The sequence below is a fragment of the Bubalus bubalis genome, chromosome 24, assembly GCF_019923935.1.
Source record: "Bubalus bubalis isolate 160015118507 breed Murrah chromosome 24, NDDB_SH_1, whole genome shotgun sequence".
NCBI classification, from domain to species: domain Eukaryota; kingdom Metazoa; phylum Chordata; class Mammalia; order Artiodactyla; family Bovidae; genus Bubalus; species Bubalus bubalis.
This window is the reverse complement of record NC_059180.1, coordinates 15291315-15314482: the sequence shown is the minus strand read 5'-3', so window position 1 is coordinate 15314482 and position 23168 is coordinate 15291315. Positions and strand designations below refer to the sequence as shown.

At 50.4% G+C, this 23168-nt stretch overlaps 1 protein-coding gene across 6 annotated transcripts; it reads left to right on the top strand.

Annotated features, from left to right (window-relative positions):
* The first annotated feature begins 306 nt into the window (after window positions 1-306).
* CTF1 (cardiotrophin 1) lies at window positions 307-21271 on the top strand. 6 transcript variants are annotated; one of them, XR_006640559.1, is made up of 4 exons: window positions 308-571; window positions 1596-1714; window positions 12586-12770; window positions 17035-21271. XR_006640559.1 is itself a non-coding variant. In XM_025275323.3 (3 exons), exons 2-3 carry the CDS (start codon window positions 1427-1429, stop codon window positions 3917-3919), a joined length of 753 nt encoding a protein of 250 aa, XP_025131108.2. In that variant the 5' UTR covers window positions 320-560; window positions 1368-1426; the 3' UTR covers window positions 3920-5086. The 6 variants fall into 6 exon arrangements, 2 of the variants coding, with proteins under 2 accessions (XP_025131108.2, XP_025131110.1); XR_006548182.1 differs by lacking the exons at window positions 12586-12770; window positions 17035-21271 and adding an exon at window positions 3455-3475 and having other exon boundaries at window positions 307-571; XR_006640557.1 differs by lacking the exon at window positions 17035-21271 and having other exon boundaries at window positions 314-571; window positions 12586-12851.
* Window positions 21272-23168: the final 1897 nt, after the last annotated feature.

Sequence of the window (23168 nt, the reverse complement as noted above, 5' to 3'; positions counted from 1 at the left end):
ACCCTCTCCCTCCCCTCCCCCATCCAACAAGCTTTCTCCGAAAAGCAGCCCGGTCCGCAGATCGGAGCCTGAGACTTCTCCTCCCATCGGACCTCAGGGCTGCCTCCAAGGCCCGGGCACCCCAAGCCTGAGGTCCCTATCCACCCTTCAGACAACCTGCTGCCCTCCTCAGGTCCCCTTAGCGACTAGGCCGAGTGAGCAGAGAGGTGAGCTAAGGGCCAAGGAATCCGGCCTGGGAAAGCGGGGGTGGGGTAGGGGGAGGTGTGGGGGGGGGTAGATTGTTGGGGTCTGAGCCCTGATTGGCTACGCCCGGGCCACGCCCCTACCCTTTTCCCCCCTTCTTCCCCCCTCGTAAGGGGGGCGTGGAGGGAACCAGGATCAGCCAGGGGCCAGCATGAGCCGGAGGGAGGGAAGTCTGGGTAAGGGGCTGAAGGGTCGGATGCCGAGCGCCCGCGGGGACCAGGGGTCAGAAGGGCTGGAAGCTGGGGTCCGGGTCACCGCCACCCCTAAGTCGGGGAAGGGAGCGGCCTGAGCGGGGGAGAACAGGGCAGCGGTGTCAGGTAACGAGCGGGTGAGTTGTGGGTGAGCTGTGGGAAGGGACAAGGGCCAGAGTTTAGAGGAGGCTTGGGGCTGTGCCTTCAGAGACTTGGGCTCAGGAGATAGATCACCGGTTCGAGTACACCCTGGGGGAGGACTGGGGTCGTGGCTGGACCAGGACGCCGGGATCCTGAGTATCGGAAAAGAATCAGAACTGGGAGCCAGAGAGAGGGGTAAAGTTAGGGGAAGAAGTCTTTAGGCCACAGGGGTCGGTGAGTGACAACAAGAGACGAAAGTTGAGGCTGTTAAGGATAGGGACCCGCGGGGCAAACTCTGGCGGGGGGCGGGGCGGAAGTTGCCGGGCCAGGACTACATTCCCCAGTATGCCCTGGGCATGCGCGCTAGGCATCTTGGGAAATGTAGTCTTCCTCCCGGAGCGCCAACCTCTAACTTATGATGGTTAAGGCGGGTTATTGATTCACTGATGGGGCACAGTGCCCCGCCCACGGTCTTGCACTGTAGGGCCGTCTGGGAAGGAATGGGATGTCAGTCTCCTAATCTGTAAAATGAGCTTAAAGGCTCGTTTCAAGTTGAAGTTCTGTGCTTTGATGATGCTGAATTCCACCAACAATCACTGAGGTACAGAGACATGTGAGCCCCGTCCTCCAAGGGCTCCCAGGCTGAGGCAGATTCTCCTAGATAAAGGAACCAGTAAAAGAACCACCTTGGAAGTATGAACTAATGGCCCTTAGTAGAAAGAAGAAGTTAATTTAAAGCAGTGTATATGGAGGCTACACTGACGAAGCTGTATGTGAATTTGGCTTTAATAGGATTTCAACAATGGTTTGGGGACAGGGAATGCATTTCAGGTGGAACAACCGTTTGGCAAATGTCTGGTGCCCTATTCTCCCTCAGTTGGAATGGGACAGAGCCTGCCTGGCTTAAAAATTGGAAAATTCAGAGTGGAGCCTCTGGGTTCAGGAAGAGCGAGCCTGGAAGAAGAGGTCAAGAAGCAAGGGGTTGGGGTGCTCTCATTCCTCCCCTGCTTTTCCCACCAGAGGACCCCCAGGCTGACTCCTCAGCCTCACCCCTTCCCCACTTGGAGGCCAAGATCCAACAGACACACAGCCTTGCCCGCCTCCTCACCAAATATGCTGAGCAGCTTCTCCAGGAATATGTGAGTGGGATTGGGGGGTGCGAGTATCAGGGGCCTGGGAAATGGGGAAGTATAGATTAAGGGGTCCTTAACCATTCATTTTCTCAACCTCTCTTCACAACTGCAGAAATTGGGGCTCCCAAGAGGGGTCAGTAACTGGCCATTGGTCATCACCCAGCAAATTGGAGGAGGACTTTCTCTGTGCCTCAAATGCCCCTCCATAGAGGGTCCCTCCTTGGTGCTTTAAGACAGAGGCAACCTGAGACAGTGAAGGGAAGTTTCGCCTGGGAGTCAGAAACCTAGGTTCTAGGCTCTGTGTGATCTTGTCATATCACCTCTGTAAGCCTGGATCTCCCCAGGTGTCAAAGGAGGCAGTTGAATAAGAGGAACTATGAACTCTTCTATCTGTGTTATGCAGACGGCCCATTTCAATCTAGAGCAGGGGAATGCCATCCCAAGAGGGCACTTTTACAGAGGAGGGGGGTTTGTCAACATCTTTGGTTGACATTACTCTGGTGTAGTGGAGGGACAGAGAAGGCAATGGCACCCCACTCCAGTACTCTTGCCTGGAAAATCCCATGGATGGAGGAGCCTGGTAGGCTGCAGTCCATGGGGTCGCGAAGAGTCGGACATGACTGAGCGACTTCACTTTCACTTTTCACTTTCCTGCATTGGAGAAGGAAATGGCAACCCACTCCAGTGTTCTTGCCTGGAGAACCCCAGGGACGGGGGAGCCTGGTGCTGCCGTCTATGGGGTCACACAGAGTCGGACACGACTGAAGTGACTTAGCAGCAGCAGCAGTGGAGGGAGCCTGTAATTTTGAATCAGATAGACTACAAGCCTTCCAACTGGTGACCTTAGGCAGTGATGATAACATTAGAAATAATAACTTAATAATTATGACAGCAATAGTAGGCTAATAAAACTAGGTTTGTAGTCCTACCAACCTTGGTTCAGCTTCCAGCTTCTGCCCCTTCCTAGATCTATGACCTGGGACAGGTCAGCCTGAGTATCCTCATTTATGAAATCATCACCATTGTCAATACATCCATTATTGGGAAGATTAGGAATAGTGTGTTTAAAGCAGGAGACACAGTGCCTGAACCAGAAGCAACATGTTAGCAAAGGATAAATGGTATTGTTATAGCATGTTTACAAATTACAGATCACCTTTATCTTTTCATTTGTTCATTCTCATGATAGTTACTCATGGAGTCCCTGGCTGTGTGTTAAGCAGGTGGAGAGGTGGGGGAACATGGGGAAGGGAGTCGAACGGCCTCAGCCCCTGCACTATCTTCTGTGATTCTCAAGAGGTCCCTGGTAGGAAGGAAGGACAGAGAACTGTCCCTCGTCTTATAGAAGAGACTATTGAGGCTCAGAGAAGGAAAGGGTTTTGCACCCGACTGCACAGCTAGTGAGTGGTGGTGAACAGGATTTGAACCTGGGTCTGTAAGATAGCATTAATAAAAGAGGTAGCATTTTTTTGTGCCCTTCCAATGGGTCAGGACCTGCGTTAAGCCTCTTAGCGCGCATACAACTACCTTAAGAAGTGGATACGTTTAAATCTCTATGGAGTAGATGAGAAAACAGAGGCCCCTGTGTAAAGTCCACGGTGGTTTTTGTTGTTTTGTATTCTCTCAAACACAGCCGTCCTGTTGGCAGTGTGCCACTTGTGAGACTGGGGACACTGAGGCCCCAGGAGAGCGGTGGAGGGCTGACTTCCCAGCCGAGGGGCCGCCCTGACTGCCTCGTCTTCGCAGGTGCAGCACCAGGGAGACCCCTTCGGGCTGCCCGGCTTCTCGCCCCCGCGGCTGCCGGTGGCCGATCTGAGCGACCCGGCCCCGGGCCACGCTGGCCTGCCAGTGCCCGAGCGCCTGCGGCTGGACGCCGCGGCGCTGGCCGCGCTTCCGCCGCTGCTGGACGTCGTGCGCCGCCTCCAGGGCGAGCTGAACCCGCGCGCGCTGCGCCTGCTGCGGCGTTTGGAGGACGCGGCGCGCCAGGTCCGGGCTCTGGGCGCCGCGGTGGAGGCCGTGCTGGCCGCGCTGGGGGCCGAGAACCGCGGGCCCCGGCCCGAACCCGCGGCCGCCGCAGTCGCCGCCTCCACTGCCTCCGCGGGCGTCTTCCCGGCCAAGGTGCTGGGGTTCCGTGTGTGCGGCCTCTACCTCGAGTGGGTGAGCCGCACTGAGGCCGACCTGGGCCAGCTGGCGCCCGGGGGCCCGGCCTGAGCGCCGGGCGCGCGGCCCAGCTCGCGGCGCCCTCCCTGGTCGTCTCCATCTCTCCCCATCTTGTCAGCGTCTTTCTGTCCTCAGACCGTTTCCGTCTCTCTGTTTCCTTTGGACGCTTCTCCGTCTCGTTTTCTCTCTGGGTCCTTCTTGTCTCCCTCTACGACCTCCCGTATATGTCATGTCCTTGCTTCCCCCGAGTTTCTCCACCGCTTGCGTCTGCCTCTCTGAGCATCTCTTTGTCTTCCCGTCTCCTGTTTCCTCTTGGCCCGCTGTAGCCTGTGCATATCTCCACCTCATCTCAAGGAAGGGCCACCTGTCACTCTGTTTGCCTCTGTCCTTCTCTCTGTCGTGTCCTGGCCAGGAACATGCCTGTTGGCTCTGTGGTTGAAGGGCTACTCCAGACAAATTTCAGCCACCTTCGCCCAGGGTCACTCCACCTGCTGCTCTCCCCGTCCCCCATCCCACCCCTTGTGGCCCTGCCCCCTCTCCCTTTGATGCCCTCCACCCCTTCCCCTCCCTGTGCCCTAATCCACACCTTCCCTTCTTCTCAAGTCAGGTTTATGGAGACAAAAAAAAAAAAAAAAAAAAAAAAAACCTCACCCCTTTGAAGAGTTTTATTTACGAGAATAAATTAGTTTTTTGTAAATAAAATGTTTAAAAATAAAAAGAACATTGAATTTCCCAGTATATACAGTCATTGAAAATGGGGAGACACATTTAAGGAGAATAAGATCCTTGGGGTATGGCCTGGTCCCCCCAGCCATCCGCAAAAGCCACACTATAAATAGGAGCTTCAGGAGAGCCCCAGGCCAGGGATGCCATCTGTCATCCCGAAGTGGATGTGTCCTGAGCAAGAAACAGATGTGACTCGGGTCCTTAGCTTTTCAAGAGTCAGACATCCATTGAATAGGAAGGGAAGCACCTTAAGATGAGAAGCTGGGGCAGTGGCCACCGTCAAGAGAGGTAGTCTAGAAGAGGCAATGAACTCCAGAAAAAAGGGAGGACTCGTTGCTCAGAAAGTCCGTATCTTCATACAGGAAGTGAGGTAGATAGAAACAAGAAGGCAGTCCCTGGACCTCCTCTAAATGACAGGAAGGGGACCAACTGTACTCCCCCTGTAGAGTGGGAAGTGAAAGTGAAAAGTGGTAGTCACTCAGTCACGTCCGACTCTTTGTGACCCCATGGACTGTAAGTGAAGCCTCTTCAAAGAGGTATTTCTTTCCACCCAGAAAGTGAGCAACCAGTACCACTGGAATGGGAATTCATGAGATGCTGTCCATGGAGTCCCACCCAGATCTGGAAGGGAGGCCACAGGACCTGGGCAGGGAGGCCCAGGCATAAGGACTAGAGGCCTGGTCCCCAGGAAATATTCCCAGATACGTGGTACACAAGCCCTGCTAGACAACATGTGTCTCCTTTCTAGCCAAGAAGCAAGGCAGAAAAGAATCCCTGGTGAGAAAAAACAAAAAACAAAAAACAGGAAAGAATCAGCTGTGAAAGGGAAAGGGTTGCAGCCCGAACAGGAAGTTCCACCTTCTCTATTGAGAGTATTTGGCCTTGAGCTCACCCAAGAAAGTCACAGCTCGGTCTGTCCAAAAGCTGTAGTCCCGGATTATTACATACCCTCGACACTTCTTCTGGAAGGCTGTGTCCCCTAAGGGGACAGTACCGAGGGGGGTGTTTGATGGTGGGGTGGGCAGGCCCAGGGCAGTCATGATGCCAGCCAAGTTGCCCGCTAGGCCTTTGGCCTTGAGTCTTGCTTCCCAAAGCTGGTTCTCCACCATGGAATTGTCAGGGCTCAGGTCACTCTGGTCAGCGATCGCAAGCAACAGGTGCTGGCTGAAGGACCAGAAGGCCTCCTGGGTGAGGCTCAGACGTACTCCATCTTCTAGGCCATGCCAGATCTTGAAGGCCATGTTGGTTGGAGGCAGGGTTCTGAGTGAGAGTTCGGGGATTGAGAAGTCAGGATCACTAAAGGGACTGCCTTGGTGCTGGAGCTGCACGAGAGACAGAGACAGATGAGAGTGAGGGGACCCAAACGCTGCCCTAGGGTGCCCCTGAATTCACATCTGCCTTCCATGAGACTGGCCTCTTCCTAGGGGGAGTCGCCATTCCCTGCCTCAGGGGGTTGATGAAATGTTCTAGCACAAGAGCCCCAGTTCTCTTAGGCTTCAGCTCAGCCTCCTCCACATACAACTTGTGCAACTTTGAATCACAGCTTCAGTAATTCCCACATGGCGCTGTAACGGTGAAGATGATAAGATGTAATAGACATAAAGCACTTAGCACTTGGCATATGACTAGGGCGTTAATATCATTCACTAGTGACATCTTTATATTAATATCATGAACACTATGATGATGTTACTTATTACAGTATTTGCAAGCTAAATATATTATTGACAATGTGGTTAAAGCTGTATTTCCTTTTTATTCACATTCTTCAGGGGTTAATATTTGTTCACTTGTAAATAATCATTAATATGCAATTATTAATATTGAATTGAACTATAATATTATTGAGTTAATGCCTTCTCCATTAAATTTCTCATCTCCACAAACCTAGACCCACAGAATTTTAGTGCACACTGATAAATTCTGTAATTGAAAGATCACCAAGTCCTACATGCCCATTTTACAAATGAGGAAACTCAGGGTCCTCAAAGCTACCCAGAGGATTCTGACAGATATGAGACTAGAAATTAGAGGCAGGGACTTCCCTGGTGGTTCAGTGGTTAAGAATCTGCCTGCCAAAGCAGGGGACGTGGGTTCGATCCCTGTACCAGAAAGATCCCCCATGCCATGGGGCACCTAAGCCTGGGGACGACAACTCTTGAGCCTTCACTCCAAGAGCCCATGCTTCGGACAATAGAAGCCACCGCAATGAGAAGCCCAAGTGCCGCAAAGCAGAGGAGCCCCCGCTCGCGACAATTACAGAAAGCCTGTGACAGCCACAAGGACCCAGCACAACCCCAGAGAAAGAAACTAGGTTTTACAGAAGAAAACAAGAAACTAGGTTCGGTAACTTCACGTGGACCTAGAAAATAGTACAGTGGAAGAGTCACAAATTCCAGGGCCTGCAGGGGCCAGGCGGATCCCGTCACCTGGAGAAGAAGCAGATGGGGTGCGGCTGGGGCACAGTGACTGGAGGCCAACAGGACCCCTGTGCCTGTTTTTGACAGCTTTTCAGGTTCAAAATTTGAACAAGCATCGCACGGCCTAAACAAAACATCTGTGGATCAGACCCAGCCAGCAGGCTGCTGCTTTGAACTTCCAGACAGTTTTGTGACCTCAGGTAAATTATTTCCCCTTTAGAGCTCAGTTTCCTGGCCTTTCCTTCATGGTCCACTGGTTAAGACTCTGCCCTGCAATGCAGGGGATGCGGGTTCAATCCCTGATTGAAGAGCTAAGATCTCACATGCCTCCCAGGCAAAAAACCCAAAGGATAAAACAGAAGCAGTATGGTAACAAACTCAGCAAGGACTTTAAAAATGGCCCACATCAAAAAATCAGAAAGAGGCCTTCCCTGGTGGCTCAGTGGATAAGAATCCTCCTCCCAATGCAGGAGACTCGGGCTCCTGATCCAGGAAGATGCCACAGGTCCTAGATCAACTAAGCCCGTGCACCACAACTACTAAGCCTGTGCCAAGGAGTGGCAACTACTGAGCCCACATGCCCCAAGTACTGAAGCCTTGCGAGCCCTAGAGCCTGTGCTCGGCAACAAGGGAAGCCACCGCAATGAGAAGCCTGCACACCACAACCAGAGAGGAGCCTCCACCCAGGAAAACTAGAGCAGCGCTCAGTGCTGAGTCATTTCAGTCGTGTACGACTCTCTGTGACCCCACGGACCATGGCCCGCCAGGCTCCTCTGTCCATGGGATTCTCCAGGCAAGAATACTGGAGTGGGTTGCCATTTCCTTCTCCAGTGATGAAGTGTGAAGTGAGTGAACTCGCTCAGTCATGTCTAACTCTTTGCGACCCCATGGACTGTAGCCTAACAGGCTCCTCTGTCCATGGGATTTTCCAGGCAAGAGCACTGGAATAGGTTGCCATTTCCTTCTCTAAAACTAGAGGTGAGCCGAAACTAAATAACAAAAATCCAGCACAGCAAAAATAAATACAATAATAAAAAGATAAAAAAGTTTTTAAAATTATAAAAAGGCCCCCTCAGTTCTCTCATCTGTAAAAATGGGTCATAATTCTGCTCTTAGACCTATCTGAGGAGCCAGAAAGATAATGAGGCCAAATCTCCCAGCATGGCATAGGCTCAGAAAAGGAAGGGCAGAGGTGGTCTTGGACAGACTCATGAGCCTGTAAAACACTTCCCCTAGGGGCTTCTGACACTCCTGAGAGGTCAGCCAAGGCACGACCACCATCCCATTTGGCAGATGAGGAATCTAAGACCGAGAGTGAAGGAATGACCTGCCCAAGGCCACCCAGCCATGAGTGACATCATTCCTGTGGGCCTGTCTCTAACTGACACAGCCCCTGTACCCCAGGACCCATGGAGGAACCTCCTTCCAGCCTTGTTCTGCCTCCCTTCCCCAAGGCTGGGCCAGGAGGGTGACAGCCGCCTCCCCCTCACCCCCTACTCATGCCCTGTCACTCACATAAGTCTGCAGCAGGGTGGAAGTGTGCATCTGCATGTTGAGCGCCAGGTTATAGGCTTGATTGACAGATTCAGCTGTGGACATGGGAGCTCCCGAACTGAGACGGGGCAGCAGCAGGGCCAGAAGGCAGAAGGGGGCTGGCAGGAAGAAATCAGAGGTCAGCACCAAGTCCCTGACCTCCCCTGCTGATTCACTCATTCATCATAACAGCCCCTCATATGGATACAGCCCTTGTGGCTTACAGCGGTCTTGTGTGTGCCACTCAGGACAGAATCACCCTGCAGGCAGTTTATTTCTAGCCCAGAATATTCCCCTGGGACTTCTCTGATGGTCCAGTGACTAAAGACTGTGAGCTCCCAAGCAGGAGGCCCCGGGTTCAATCCCTGGTCAGGGAACTAATCCCACAGGCCACAACTGAGAATTTGCATGCCGCCACAACTAAGAACCAGCACAGCCAAAGAAGACAAATGTTTATTTTTTTCTTTCTAAATGCAATTTTATATAAATAACTATTAAAAAGAAAGAAAAAATTCCCCTGACCTCCAGACCCAAGTATTCAACTTCCCGCTTGACATTTTCCCTTGAAGGTTAATGAGCATCTGAAGCCAAAATATCTACTGCTCAGCTCTAGCTGCCCTGTTCCCCTCGTTCCCTGGTCCTCCCCATCTCAGAAAAGTGCATGTCCATTCTTCCACGTGCTCATGTCAAAGTCACGGGGTCCTCTTGGATTCCTCATTCTCTCCTTCTCCCTATGTTCAACCCACACTAAATCCTGTGGCTGTGTCCTTAAAAGGTGGCCACAAGGTCTGTGGGGTTTTGTGTTTGTTTCTGGTCACACCATGAAGCTTGCAGGATCTCAGTTCCCTGACCAGGGATTGAACCTGGGCAGTGAAAGCCCAGAATCCTAAGCACCAGACCACCAGGGAACTCCTTGTGTCTGTTTCTGCATCTGAGCACTCGTGACAAGTGTACCTAGACTCTGAAAGCTCACTGGGCTGTATACTGAGGACTTGTGCTCATCGCCCTGTACTTATCTGATATTTTCAATACAAAGTTTAAAAATGTGAATTTCCCTGCTGGGTCAGCGATAAAGAATATACCTGCCAACGCAGGAGACACATATTTGATCCCTGGTCTGGGAAGATCCCACACACCATGGAGCAACCGTTAAGCCCTTCACAACTACTGAGCCTGTGCCCTAGAGTCCAGGAGCAACAAATACTGAAGCGTGTGTGTCTAGAGCCTGCAACAGGAGAAACCACTGCAATGAGAAGTCCACGCACCTCAGCTCAAGAGTATCCCCCACTCACTGCAACTAGAGAAAGCTTGAGCACAGCAATGAAGACCCAGTACAGCCATAAAGAAGTAAAAGATGAATCTAGAAGCTATGTCTCTCCCCTCTGCTGTCTCTGTCTCCACCCTTGTCTCCCTGTGCCACCTGGAAGCTCTTCAAGTCCAGCTAGATCCCTCCTTTGTCCAAACCTTCCCATGGCTCCCACCTAACACAGTGACTATGAAAGTCCTCACTGTGGGCTACAAGGCCTGGCCCCTCTTTTCTGCAGCATCCCCTACTCAGACTTTGCCCTTACTGGGTTTGGACTACCTTCCAAATCCACCCAGGGCTACTCCTTCTGATTCTTCAGGGCTCAACTCAAAAGCCCCTCTGGGGACGTCCCTGGGGGACCAAGGCCTAAGACTCTGCACTGCCAATTCAGGGCGCTCAGTTTCAATCCCTGGTCAGGGAACTGGATCCCACCTGCCCCGACTAAGGCCTGGTGTAGCCAAATTAAAAAGAAAAAAAGAAAAAAGCAAAGAAAGCTTAAAGTCACCAGCAGTGATGGAGATGAGAGGCAGACCACGATGGCTTCCTTAGCTTTCCTGTCTACATTCCTGAACTCCCAGAAGTTCAGAACTTAAGGGAAGGCCTGAGGTGAAGCCCTGTTCATTCATTCAGTCAACAAACTTGGATCACTGTATTCAAATTCTGTCACATCTGTATGGGTGCTCAGTCGTGTCCGACTCTTTGCGACCCCATGGACTGTAGCCCGCTAGGCTCCTCTGTCCATGGAAGTTTCCAGGCAAGAATATTGGAGTGGGTTGCCATTTCCTTCTCCAGGGGTTCTTCCCGACCCAGGGATCGAATCCATGTCTCATGTCTTCTACTTTGGCAGGCAGATTCTTTAGCACTAGCACTACCTGGGAAGTTACACTGGCATGATAATTTACTTATGATCACATGGACTGTCTGTCTGCAGAAAGAAATCCCATTTTTCGTCTGTTTGTTTACTGCCATGTCCCCAGTGCTTGGGTTTCCCTGACAGCTCAGTGGTAAAGAATCCGCCTGCCAATGCAGGAAACATGGGTCTGATCCCTGAATGGGGAAGTTCACCTAGAGAAGGAAATGGCAGCCCACTCCAGTATTCTTGTCTGGGAATACCATAGAGAGAGGGCCCTGGAGGGCTACAGTCCATGGGGTCCCAAAAGAGCTGGACTCGACTTAGCAACTAAACAGCAACAATAACCCCAATACTTAGACTCCCGTGAGTGTGTGCTTAGTCACTTCAGTTGTGTCCAAGTCTTGGCTACCCTGTGGCCTATAGCCCAGCAGGAGCCTCTGTTCTTGAGATTCTCCAGGCAAGAATACTGGAGCGGCTTGCCATGCCCTCCTCCAGGGGATCTTTCCAACTCACAGATCAAACCCAGGTCTTTTAAGTTTCCTGCATTGTAGGCAGGTTCTTTATCACTAGCGCCACCTGGGAAGCCTACCTAGGCTACTACCTAGCACCTAATAGGCAGTCCAAAGTATGTCCTGAATGAATGAATGATGAATGAAGTCTTCAGTGTGTAAGGCTTTGGAGGTTCCCAGCAGATGCAAGAGCAGCCAGTTACCTGAGTCAGATGGACCAGAGAGCTGAGGCTGTACCCCCTCCCTCCTGGTCTCAGGACCCTGGCGCCCTGCCTCCCTCACTCACCCAACAGATGATAACCCATGGTCTCTCCTGGATCCTTCCTCTCTGCGGTCTCTCGGTGGTTCTGCGACACCTGTCCTCTTGCCCCTCAGGTGGCTATATAGTTGGGTCTGAGCCCTAGGGCCACCCATGAGGGAGGGAAAGTCATACCTTGGGGGTTGTGGGGGGAGGTGCAGAAGCCCCTGAGGCAGGGGACAACTAGGGAAGGGGGCATTGAGGTGACACCCTAGTCCCCTACAGCCCCCCAAATCTGACTTTAACTCAGGTTGCTGGGAGAAAGGGAACCAGGCGGGGAGGGGATTATCCCGGAGACAAAGGGGCCGCCCTGCTCCCTGCCGTTCTGCACGTCCTGGGATCCAGTTTCCCTCGAGGAGGTGGCCCCCTGCTCCGCCCCATCGGGACCCAGGCATTGGGCCCTGGCTCTGGAGGAGTTTGGAAAAGGGACAGGGGTGTGGTGTGTAAGCAACATCACCCACACCCTTAGACTCGGGAGCTTGTGATCCCGCACAGGGCCTGTGGGGCTCCCTGTCTCAAGGCCTTTATGTCCTTCATTTCCTTTTTTTTTTTTTTGAAGAGCTTTTTAAGATTTATTTTTAATATAATTTATTTATTTATTTTTGTCTATTCTGGATCTTTGTGGCTGCGTGCGCGTTTTGTCTAGTTGCAGCGAGTGGGGCTACTCTTCGTTGCAGGGCACAGGCCTCTCATTTTGGCGGCTTCTCTTGTTCCTCAGAGCACGGGCTCTAGAGTGAGGGCTCAGTAGTTGTGGCACACAGACTTAGTTGCTCTGAGGCGAGTGGGATCTTCCCGGATGAAGAAGTGAACCCATGTCTCCCACGTTGGCAGGTGGATTCTTTACCACTGAGCCACCAGGGAAGCACCCACCCACCATCCATTTCTTTGATATTGCAGGGAGCAGCCTTCATTCAGCCTCCCTGATCTTCCCTGAAATCCAATGGGCAGCTGTTCATTATCGAAGGGAGGGATTGTAAAACCAGGGAGAAATAAAACCAAGAGCAGCCTTGGGGCAAGGTGCTCATTCCTGAACGTGAGATACATACAACAATATCTTTGAATGATTTTGCAGGTACTGAAACCCTCTCTGGGTGGCACAAGCTGTGGTATGCTGCCCTCAAACATGTGGACCCCAGACCAGCTGGATCTGAAATTTGAATACGTTAATTTCTGCTTGACACCACCAACGCATCAGGAAAATGTTCACGAGCCAATCCCATCATCTTTTACTAGGAAACTTCTCAGTATCTTCCCAAGGTGGGACATGGTTTTGAGAGCATAAGCCTGCTGTATCTCCCTTTGCCTGGCAAAGCAATAAAGCTCTCCTTTTCTACTTCAGCCCCATCTTTGTCCCTGAGGTTTGATCCGGCACAAGTGTCGGGCATCACTGTGTACATGTCTTGCGCTTCCCTGGTGGCTCAGATGGTAAAGAATCTGCCTGCAATGTAGGAGACCCAGGTTCGATCCCTGGGTGGGGAAGATCCCCTGGAGAAGAGAATGGCTACCCACTCCAGTATTCTTGCCTGGAAATTCCAAGGACAGAGGAGCCTGATGGGTGACAGTCCATGGGATCTCAGAGTCAGACATGACCGAGTGACTAACACTATACTACTGTATGCACAGGTTGGCACGTGGACCCACACCAGGTGTGTGTATTCACTTTCATACGTTTTTACAGTCAAGGAAGTATTGACTCTAGCCATGTGCTTTTCCCTGCTCCAGATAGAGTGGATAGAGCAGGGAAGAAGTCAGACACAAATCCGTGCCCTTGTGGAGCTGACACCCTAGTGGACATGCCCACTACTGTGTTACACCACACATCCTGCCAGGGAGCGTCAAACACAGGAGTGCACATGCGTCCCCGCTTATGAACACACAGTCATATCCAGAGCCCCCACCATAAGGCAGGAGCTCCATCTGTTCGTTCATTCACCCATGTACACCTTTAGTCAGCAGCTGTCGGAGGAGCCCCTCTTCTGAGTTGGCACTGGGGTGAATAATAAGGGCCACAGAGTCCAGTGGTCCCCCAACAAACAACATGTGAGCTCATAAAAAGAAAAAAATTTTCCTAAAGCTACAAGGGGCTGAGAGGAAGCCAAAACAGGTTGATGTGATTAACTGAGGGTAGAGGAGATTTAGATAAGGAGTCTGAGGCCCAGAGAGGGGCAGCTACTTACCTGGAGTCACACAGCAAGCCAGGACACAGCATAGGCTCCTGCTCCCTCAGTTTGGGACTGACTCTAGGGTGTCCCCAATCTGAACTGTGAGCTGAAGGAGGGAAGAGGTTGAGTGAAGAGATAAGTTCTGACGTGGGACATCCTAAATTGGGTCTCTGAGCCTGGGCCCTGTCAAGGCTGCCAGGGAGGGCCTGTGTTGGGCAGGCTGCAATGTCAGAGGATTAGACTAGGCCCATTGAGTGGGTGCACTGAGGCGTGGGCCAGGCCAGGTAGTGGAGGAGGAGGAGGAAGAAGAAGAGGAGGGCAGGAGGGGAGGAGGGAGCCAGACTCGCGATCTTGTGCTGTTCACAGGTGGGCAGTACCTTGGGCCGAGCCTCACCCCAGAGGGCAGGCTCACCCTGACCCAACCCCACCATCTCCTCCTCCTCTTACGGACTTCACTTTCTCTCTGGACCCTTCAGGGGCCCTTCACAACTGAAGCAATCTACCCCTATCCCAGGCCCCGTTCCATTTTTCCAAGGCATTCATCTTGGCAGATGTCAGAAGCTCTGCCGCCTCATCCTGCCCCGCCTTGTAGCCCACATATCTCCATCTCTGTTTCAGTCTCACCGGAAGCTAATGCCTGGGAAATCCTAGCAATTTAAGACTCAGCAGTTCCTGGGTAGGGAAGATCCCCTGCAGGAGGGCATGGCAACCCGTCCCAGTATTCTTGCCTGGAGAACTCTGTGGACAGTGCAGCTGAGAGTGCTGCAGTCCATGGGGTCGCAAAGTGTCTGACAAGACTGAGCGACTAGCACTCACTTTTCTTTCCCACTTGGGTAAAAATCTTCCCTTTGTCCATCTCGAGCTTAGGCAAGTTACGTAAACCTCTCTGAGCCTGAGTTTGTTTCCTCATCTGAAGACCAGAAAAATTGTCCTGGTGTCTTGGGGTCTCACTGACTTCACCCACCAAGTGCCTCGACCTCTGCTATGAGACCCCCTCCGGAGCCCCTCAAGAGTTGCTGCAGTGGTTCGTAATGCCTCCAGTTCAGCTCAGTCTCTCAGTCGTGTCTGACTCTTTGTGACCCCATGGACTGCAGCACCCCAGGCTTCCCTGTCCATCACCAGCTCCCAGAGCTTGCTCTAATTCATGTCCAATGAGTTGGTGATGCCATCCAACCACCTCATCTTCTATCATCCCCTTCTCCTCCTGCCTTCAATCTTTCCCAGCATCTGGGTCTTTTCCAATAGTCAGTTTTTCCCATCAGTTGGCCAAAGTATTGGAGTTTCTGCTTCAGCGTCAGTCTTTCCAATGAATATTCAACCCTGATATCCTTTAGGTTTGACTGGTTTAGCTCCTTGCCTCCAACCTAATGCCTCCAACCAATGGCAAAAGCCTCAGTGTCCCTTGTCTCAGGCTTGGATCCCAATCCCCACCAGCCACACTAATGCTAATGCCAAGCAGGGCCCTGTGGGATCCAGGGTGCAGAGGGTTTTTTGTCCACCATTCCTTGTAGGTGGGCCTCTGGCCTCCACGACCTTCTCTGAGTTCCAAAGGGCAGAGGAAGTAAGTAAGTGAAAGTCTCTCAGTCATGTCCAGGTCTTTTTGACCCCATGAAGTATACAGTGCCTGGAATTCTCCAGGCCAGAATACTGGAGAGGGTAGCCTTTCCCTTCTCCAGGGAATCTGTACAACCCAGGAATCCAAACCAGATCTCCCACATTGCAGGAGGATTCCTTACCAGCTGAGCCACCAGGAAAGCCCAAGAATACTGGAGTGGATATCCTATCCTTTCTCCAGGGGATCTTCCCGACCCGGGAATTGAAACACGGTCTCCTGCACTGCAGGCGGATTCTTGACCAACTGAGCTATGAGGGAAGCCCAAAGGGCAGAACAGTTGTTAATCAAAGCAGAAGCAGCAGGTGAGGCAGAGGCTTATTAAGATTCGAGACAGACCTTCCAAGACCCTGCACACACCCTGATCTTGTCCCTATCCTGTGGAAACTGCAGGAGAAAAATACAGGACTGTTACCGCATTGATCCTTATCACAGACTCTTGCCTGACTGTGTACCCTTTCCCTACTCACCAGCGAGGGGGTGGGGCACAGTTCTTGAGGCACTAGCCTACTGTGCCTGGCACAGCTATAAAGCCGCGCTTCTTTCTCCTCCATCACTCTGTCTCCATATTTCTGTTTGGCATTGGTGCACAGAGAGCCGAGATTTTGGCAAAGTGTTCCCAAGAGATATGTTCTGTCTGTCCACCAGGACACTCAGTCAGGACCCTATGTCATCCAGCAGGTTCCATCAGGAGCCCCATTCAGAACAAATAAACAGGAATTCAAGCCAGAGCCTCTGACTCAATGTTAAGCACTATTCGAGCAAATCTTCACTCCTACCTCTCCAGGCAAAGAGAAAAGCCAGTGCAAAGGCCCTGAGGTTGGGAATATCCTTGGCAGATTTCAGGGACAAACAAAGCCACTAGACAGAGCAAAGAGATGGGTTGTTGGTGGCATGTGACAGGATAGGAAAGAGCAAGGGTCACCTTGCCACCTCCCACCACCCCCTTACCTTTCCTTGACTGCCCACTGCCCTCAGGACAAACCCCCAAGTCTGTAGTCTGGCTTCTAAGGCCTTCAGTCTCCCAGTCCCTATGTAGCCTTGAACCTTCCTTCTTGCTTTTCCCTAGCTTCTGCATCACCCATGTGTCCTACTTCGCATGCCTGCTCAGCACTGCCCTCTCTTGAGACTCTGCCTGCAGAGAGAGTGAGCCTGTTCCTCCTTCACTTGACAATCCTTCTTAAACTTAACCTTCAACTTGGGTTTCACATCTCAGGGACGCTTTCTCTGTCTCCTCTGCCCCATCAGGGCTCCCAGAGCTTCCAACATCCCCTCGTCCACTCACCGATCACCACACACTATCGTTCTCCATCTCTTGGTCTCTCTCTCCCCGTGAGAGGAGGCCGGGTGTTCTCCATAGTCCCAGCATCTGGCCACCAGAAAAGGAGACACCTCCACGAGCAATAGGTGAAGGAAGGCAGGAACATACTGGTTCCAACGGGGGAGCTCAGCAAAACCAGGCCAAGGAGTGTGTTCTGCACCTGATCTCCAGGAATGCCTATGTCGGTGCCTTGTCTTGATAGAGTGATGGGCCAACCGAGCAGTGAGGGCATGAGGGCCCAAGGCAGGGACCATCAGAAGGAGCAGCACCGTCTACTCCATTCAGTGCATCTGGGAGCCTTTGCAGCACTGCTACAGAGTCGGGATGGGCTGAACCAGTCCCAGTAGCATCCTGCCTTCCTGGAAGGCACAGTCTTGTGGCTCAATCGTCTTCATCATCATCCTAATACTTTTTTTTCTTATCCAGCTGTGACACATGGCTTGTGGAATCTTCGTTCTCTGACCAGGGATTGAGCCCAGGTCCTCAGCAGTGAAAGCACGGAGTCCTCATTACTGGACTGCAGGGACGTCCCGTCACTAACATTGAGCACTGACTGATGGCCTGTTCTAAGCTCTTTCCATTGAATAACATATCCTTTACAAACCCCATGGAGTGGCTAGCACTGTTTCCCCATTTCACAGATGAGGAAAACTGAGGCACAGCAAGGTTCCGTGAATAGTTCTGGGTCACACAGCTAGGATTAGAATTGGGCTCCAAAGTCAGAGCTCTTTACCATTATCAGTGTCTCTAGCCTCCGGGCCTGACACTTTGCAACCTGTGAGACTTTCCACAGTCCTTGTCCCCTGGTTCTCTTCAGGAAACTGACAGGGGACTACATTTCACAGATGAGGTGCAGAGGAAGGAAAGGAATCCCATTTTTTAGCCTCTATTATGTCACCAGTCACTTGATACATAGATAGTATCTCATGACCCTGGGAAGTAGGTTTATGGTTATTATTCCCACTTTTACAGAAGAGGTTCAGTGACTTGTCACGATCACACAGAATACATTGTAGAGGCCTTGGGCTCAGGGCTGGTCCCTGTCATCCCACAGTTCCTTTGGTGTCCCCTTCGCAGGACATGTTTGGATACCACAGTGAGAATGGGAGGCACAGAGGAAGCACCGCTCTGCGTCTAGGTTCTAACCCAGTCCAGGTCTGGTGCTTGGCATCCCCTGGAATCCAGCTAAGTGTCACCTCTGCTTCCAGGGCAACTCTGGGATTGATGAGGAGGGCCAGAGGTAGGGGAAGAGCACAGATGGGAAACTAGGGTGTCGACTTCAAAATGAGAAGTGGAATTTTCCTGGTGGTCTAGTATTTAGGATTCTGGGCTTCCGTTACCGTGGCCCAGGTTCAATCCCTGGTTGGGGAACTGAGATCCCATAAGTCATGAGGCTCCGACCAAAAAAAAAAATACCCCCACTTTGCATTATCCCCAGTGACCTCCTTGGGGAATCTGTGCTCACAGTCTCCCAACTTTAGGTCCTGTGAGTCTATAGAGTCTAAATCCTAGATTGGGGAGGGACCATTCTACCAGGGGACACAGCCAAATCCCATTAAATTTAGAGGTACATCTGCCACGTGGTCACTTGCATCTCCTCCTGCCAATAGACCAGCAGGCAACAAAAGGACATGCCATACTGTTGCAGGAAGGGGGACTCCCTCCAGGACCCGAGAGAGGGCTCTTGTGTAACATTCGGGATGAGTTGTCCAAGGAGACACACGAGCTGACAAAGCGATAGACTGTATTGGGAAGGGACGCCCAGGCAGAGAGCAGAAGTGAAAGAGAACCCAGGAGAACTGATCTGTCCCGTGGCTCCCAGTCTCGGGTTTTATGGTGATGGGGTTTGTTTCCAGATTTCTGTGGCCAATCACTCTGATTCAGCATCCTTCCTGGTGGAGCACCTATGGCTCAGCCAAGATGGATGCCAGTAAGAAGGATTCTGGGAGGTGGTAGAATGCATGGCATCTCCTTCTGACCTTTCCTGAACTCTTCTGGTTGGTGGTGGCTTGTTAGTTCCATCTTCCTTTCTAGGACTTCTGTTGTAAAATAACTCACGCAAATGGTCACTATGGTGTCTGGCTAGGGTAGGCGATTTCGATCAGTGTGCTTCTCCTAACAATATGGATAGGCAGAGGGTAACAGACTATGTTCAGAACAGGAAGTAGGACCAGGGCTGTGTAATGGGGGACAGCAGGAATATGCTTAGCATTCAGGTGATCGCTTGGAATATCTCCAGCTACCCATGCTGAGGTGTTTTTTTTTTTTAATTGTATTTATTTATTTTTATTTGTTATTTTGGCTGTGCTAGGTCTTCATTGCTGTGTGGGGGCTTTCTCTAGTTTCAGAGAGCAGGGCCTATTTTCCTGTTGAGGTTTGTGGGCTTCTCATCGCGGTGGCTTCCCTTGTTGCAGAGCACAGGCTCTCGGCATGCAGGCTTCAGTGGTGGCTGCACATGGACTCAGTAGCTGTGGCTCTCGGACTTAGGTGCTCCGAGGCATGTGGGATCTTTCCGGACCAGGGATCGAACTGGTGTCCCCTGCATTGCCAGGCAGATTCTTAACCACTAGACCACCAGGGCAGCCCCCATGCTAAGTTTTATTTGTAAGTGAGCAAGTACCATTGTCACGGGCTCAGAAAGCATGCTAACTAGGGACTCAGACCCTTCAGGAGTGAGGGCCAGGCTCAATCCCCCAGACAAAGTGCAGAGACCAGCAGAACCACTAGCTGAAGCCAGGAGCAGAAAGGAGGGGCTGGGCTAGAATGAGTGGGTGTAGAGGAGAGAGCTGAGAGATATCAGCTGTGTCTAGAGCTAATCCTCCTTTCCTAAGTTTACCCAGAAATGATGATCAAGCAGAATCCTGGGGAAGTTGTACTGGGATGAAGAGAACTTAATAGGAGAAACAAGTAGATCTGAACAGCGCCAAAGTGCACTGCAGGACATTGTTGGTGCCCCACTCAGATTCTTTTGCCAACAGCACACCCTTCTCCCATGTCCCCCTCCTCTGGAGAACTGCCCAGTACCTCTCCTGCTGGAAGAATTTGGCCAGTGGTGAAACTAACTTCGTGATACAATTTTGGCCCCAAACTTTCTCTAGATCAAATGTGGTCAGTTGAGATCACATATTTGCTCAGCTTTTTATCACCGACATACCTTGATAACCCTATTTTTCTGAGAACATTTCCCCAGTCGCTTGATCCAGAATTTCCATCATGGACTATATCAAACTCAAAAGCTTCTGCACAGCAGAAGGACCAATTAACAAAATGAAAAGACAGCCTATGGAAAGGAGGAAAATGTTTGAAAATCATATATCAACGGGGATTAATATCTAAAAATGTAAAGAACTTAGTGTAGCAAGAAAAAATAAAATAAAGAGGAGGGCACTTCCCTGGTGGTGCCATGGATATGAATCCGCCTGCCAGTGCAGGGGACTTGGGCTCATCCCTAGTCCAGGAAGATTCCACATGCTGAGGAGCAACTACGCTCTCACAGCCATAAATCAATACTCACCATTTAAAAAATACAATAAGAATCATCTCATCCAGGTGAGAAAATGGAGTTTCAAAGAGGTGATATTACACAATGCCACAAAGATAGAGATGATGCTGAAAGCTCAACTTCTCTGTACACCAGTCCTGAATAAAGTCTCAGAGACAGAGTTTTGGGTAAAGTAGAAAAGGAGCACTTTATTGCTTTGACAGGCAAAGGGGGACACAGTGGCTTCACGCCCTCAAAAACATCTGTCCCCCATTTGGGGAAGATAGTGAAACGTTTTATAGCAATTGTTCAGAGAGGGCATGATCAACTTGTAACATTCTTCTTCTTTTTTCTTTTATTTTTTATGATATTGTATTAGCCGTACATGAATAGTATGAACATTCTTCTGATGGGTTGGTGGTGAGGTAAGTAGGGGTTCATGGTCTCAAATCAGGTCCAACTGGTCAGGTGTCTCCATGCTTGTGGGCAGCTTACCGTTGTTAACCATCAAATTATCCCACCTAGAGGGGGTTTGGTACCTGCAAAATAGCTCAAAGATATTGTGTGCATCCCTTGATGGGGAATCAGGCTCTTGGCTCAAGGCTACTCTTAAGTTTCTTGGCTTCTCCCTGGTTTTGCATCCATGCCCTTCCCCAGTGAACAACTGTTTGAATCTGCCCATTAGAACTCAGGGAAGACCATGGAGCCTGAATGAATGTTGTTTCCTATCATCAAAGAAATGCAGGAGGAGACTTCCCTCGTGGTCCAGTGGCTGGGACCACATGGTCACAAGCAGGGGGCCCGGGTTTGATCCCTTGTCAGGGAATAGATCCCACATGCTTCATCCCAGTGCAGCCAAATACATAAATATTTTAAACAAAAAAAAGGGAGGACACAAAGACCTTGTGTCCAGGAGCCCCACAGGGCCCTGCACCGAGGTAAGGCCACATCTCCACACGGAGTCTCATTCTAGATTTCAGTGGAAAAAAGAATCCCCTGGGTTACTCTTACAAATATAGATTCTTGATTCCCACTCACACATTCCATAGGTTCTAAGGAGCCCCTAGTGGTAATGAACCCACCTCCCAATGTAGGAGACTTAAGAGATGTGGATTTGATCCCTGGGTCGGGAAGATACCCTGGAGGAAGGTACAGCAACCCACTCCAGTATTCTTGCCTGGAGAATCCCATGGACAGAGGAGTCCAGTAGGTTGCAGTCCATAGGGTCAAAAAGAGTTGGACAGGATTGAAGTGACTTAGCAAACATGCCCCAACCACTAATGCCGAAGAAGCTGAAGTTGACTGTTCTATAAACACCCACAGGATTTTCTAGGATTAACACCAAGAAAGAAAAAAAAAACAAAACCAGATGTAAAGATGTCCTTTCCATCATGGGGTATTGGAATGCAAAATAGGAAGTCAAAAGATATCTGGAGTAACAGGCAAGTTTGGCCTTGGAGTACAAAATGAAGCAGGGCAAAAGCTAACACACGTTTGTCGAGAGAACACACTGGTCATAGCACACACACTCTTTCAACAACGCAAGAGGCAACTCTACACATGGACATCACCAGATGGTCAAAACTGAAATCAGATCGAGTGTATTCTTACCAGCCAAAAATGGAGAAACTTTATACAGTCAGTAAAAAGAAGTCCGGGGGCTGACTGTGGCTCAGATCATTGGCTCCTTATTGCAAAATTCAGGCTTAAATTAAAGAAACTAGGGGAAACCACTAGGCCATTCAGGTGTGACCTGAATCAAATCCCTTATGATTATACAGTGAAAGTGAAAGTTGCTCACCGGGTTCGACACTTTGTGACCCCATAGACTATACAGTTCAAAGAATAATACTGGAATGGGTACTGTTTCTCTTCTTCAGGGATTTCTCAACACAGGGATCAAACCTAGGTCTCCCGCATTGTAGGCAAATACGATACCAACTGAGCTATCAGTGATTATACAGTGGAGGTGACGAATAGATTCAAGGAATTAAATCCGGTAGAGAGAATGCCTGAAGAACCATGGACAGAGGTTTGTAACATTGTACAAGAGGCCGTGACCAAAACCATCCCAAAGAAAAAGAAATGCAATAAGGCAAAATGCTCTCTGAGGAGGCTTTACAAATAGCTGAGGAAATAAAAGAGGTGAAAAGCAAGGGAGAAGAGAAGGAAAGATATACCCAACTGAGTGCAGAGTTCCAGAGAACAGTAAGGAGAGATAAGGAGGCCTTCTCAAATGAACAATGCAAAGAAATCAGAAAACAATAGAATGGGAAAGACTATAGAGATATCTTCAAGAAAACTGGAGAGATCAGGGGACCATTTCATGCAAAGATGGGCACGAGAAAGAACAGAAACAGTAAGGACCTAATAGAAGCGGAAGAGATAAAGACCAGGTGGCTAGAATATACAGACGAACTACAAAAAAGGTCTTAATGACCCGGGTAACCACGATGGTGTGGTCACTAACCTAGAGCCAAACATCCTGGAGCCTGAAGTCAAGTGGGCCTTAGGAAGCATGCCTATGAACAAAGCTAGCAGAGGTGACAGAATTCTAGCTGGAGCTATTTAACATCCTAAAAGATGATGCTGTTAAAATGCTGTGCTCAATATGTCAGCAAATTTGGAAAACTCAGCAGTGGCCCCAGGACTGGAAAGGGTCAGTTTTCATTCCCATCCCAAAGAAGGGCAGTGCCAAAGAATTTTCAGATTACACCACAATTGCGCTCATTTCATGTGCTAGCAAAGTTATGCTCAAAATCCTTCAAGCTAGGCTTCAGCGGTATATGAACTGAGAACTTCCAGATGTATAAGCTGGGTTTAGAAAAGGCAGAGGAACCAGAGATTCAATTGCCAACATTAGCTGGATCATAGAGAAAGTAAGGGAATTCCAGAAAAAACATCTATTTCTGCTTCATTGATTACTGGAAAGCCTTTGACTGTGTGGATCACAACAAACCATGGAAAATTCTTAGAGATGGAAATACCAGACCAACTTACCTGTTTCCTGAGCAACCTGTATGAGGCTCAATAAGGAACAACTGACTGGCTCAAAATTGGGAAAGGACCACAGCAAGGC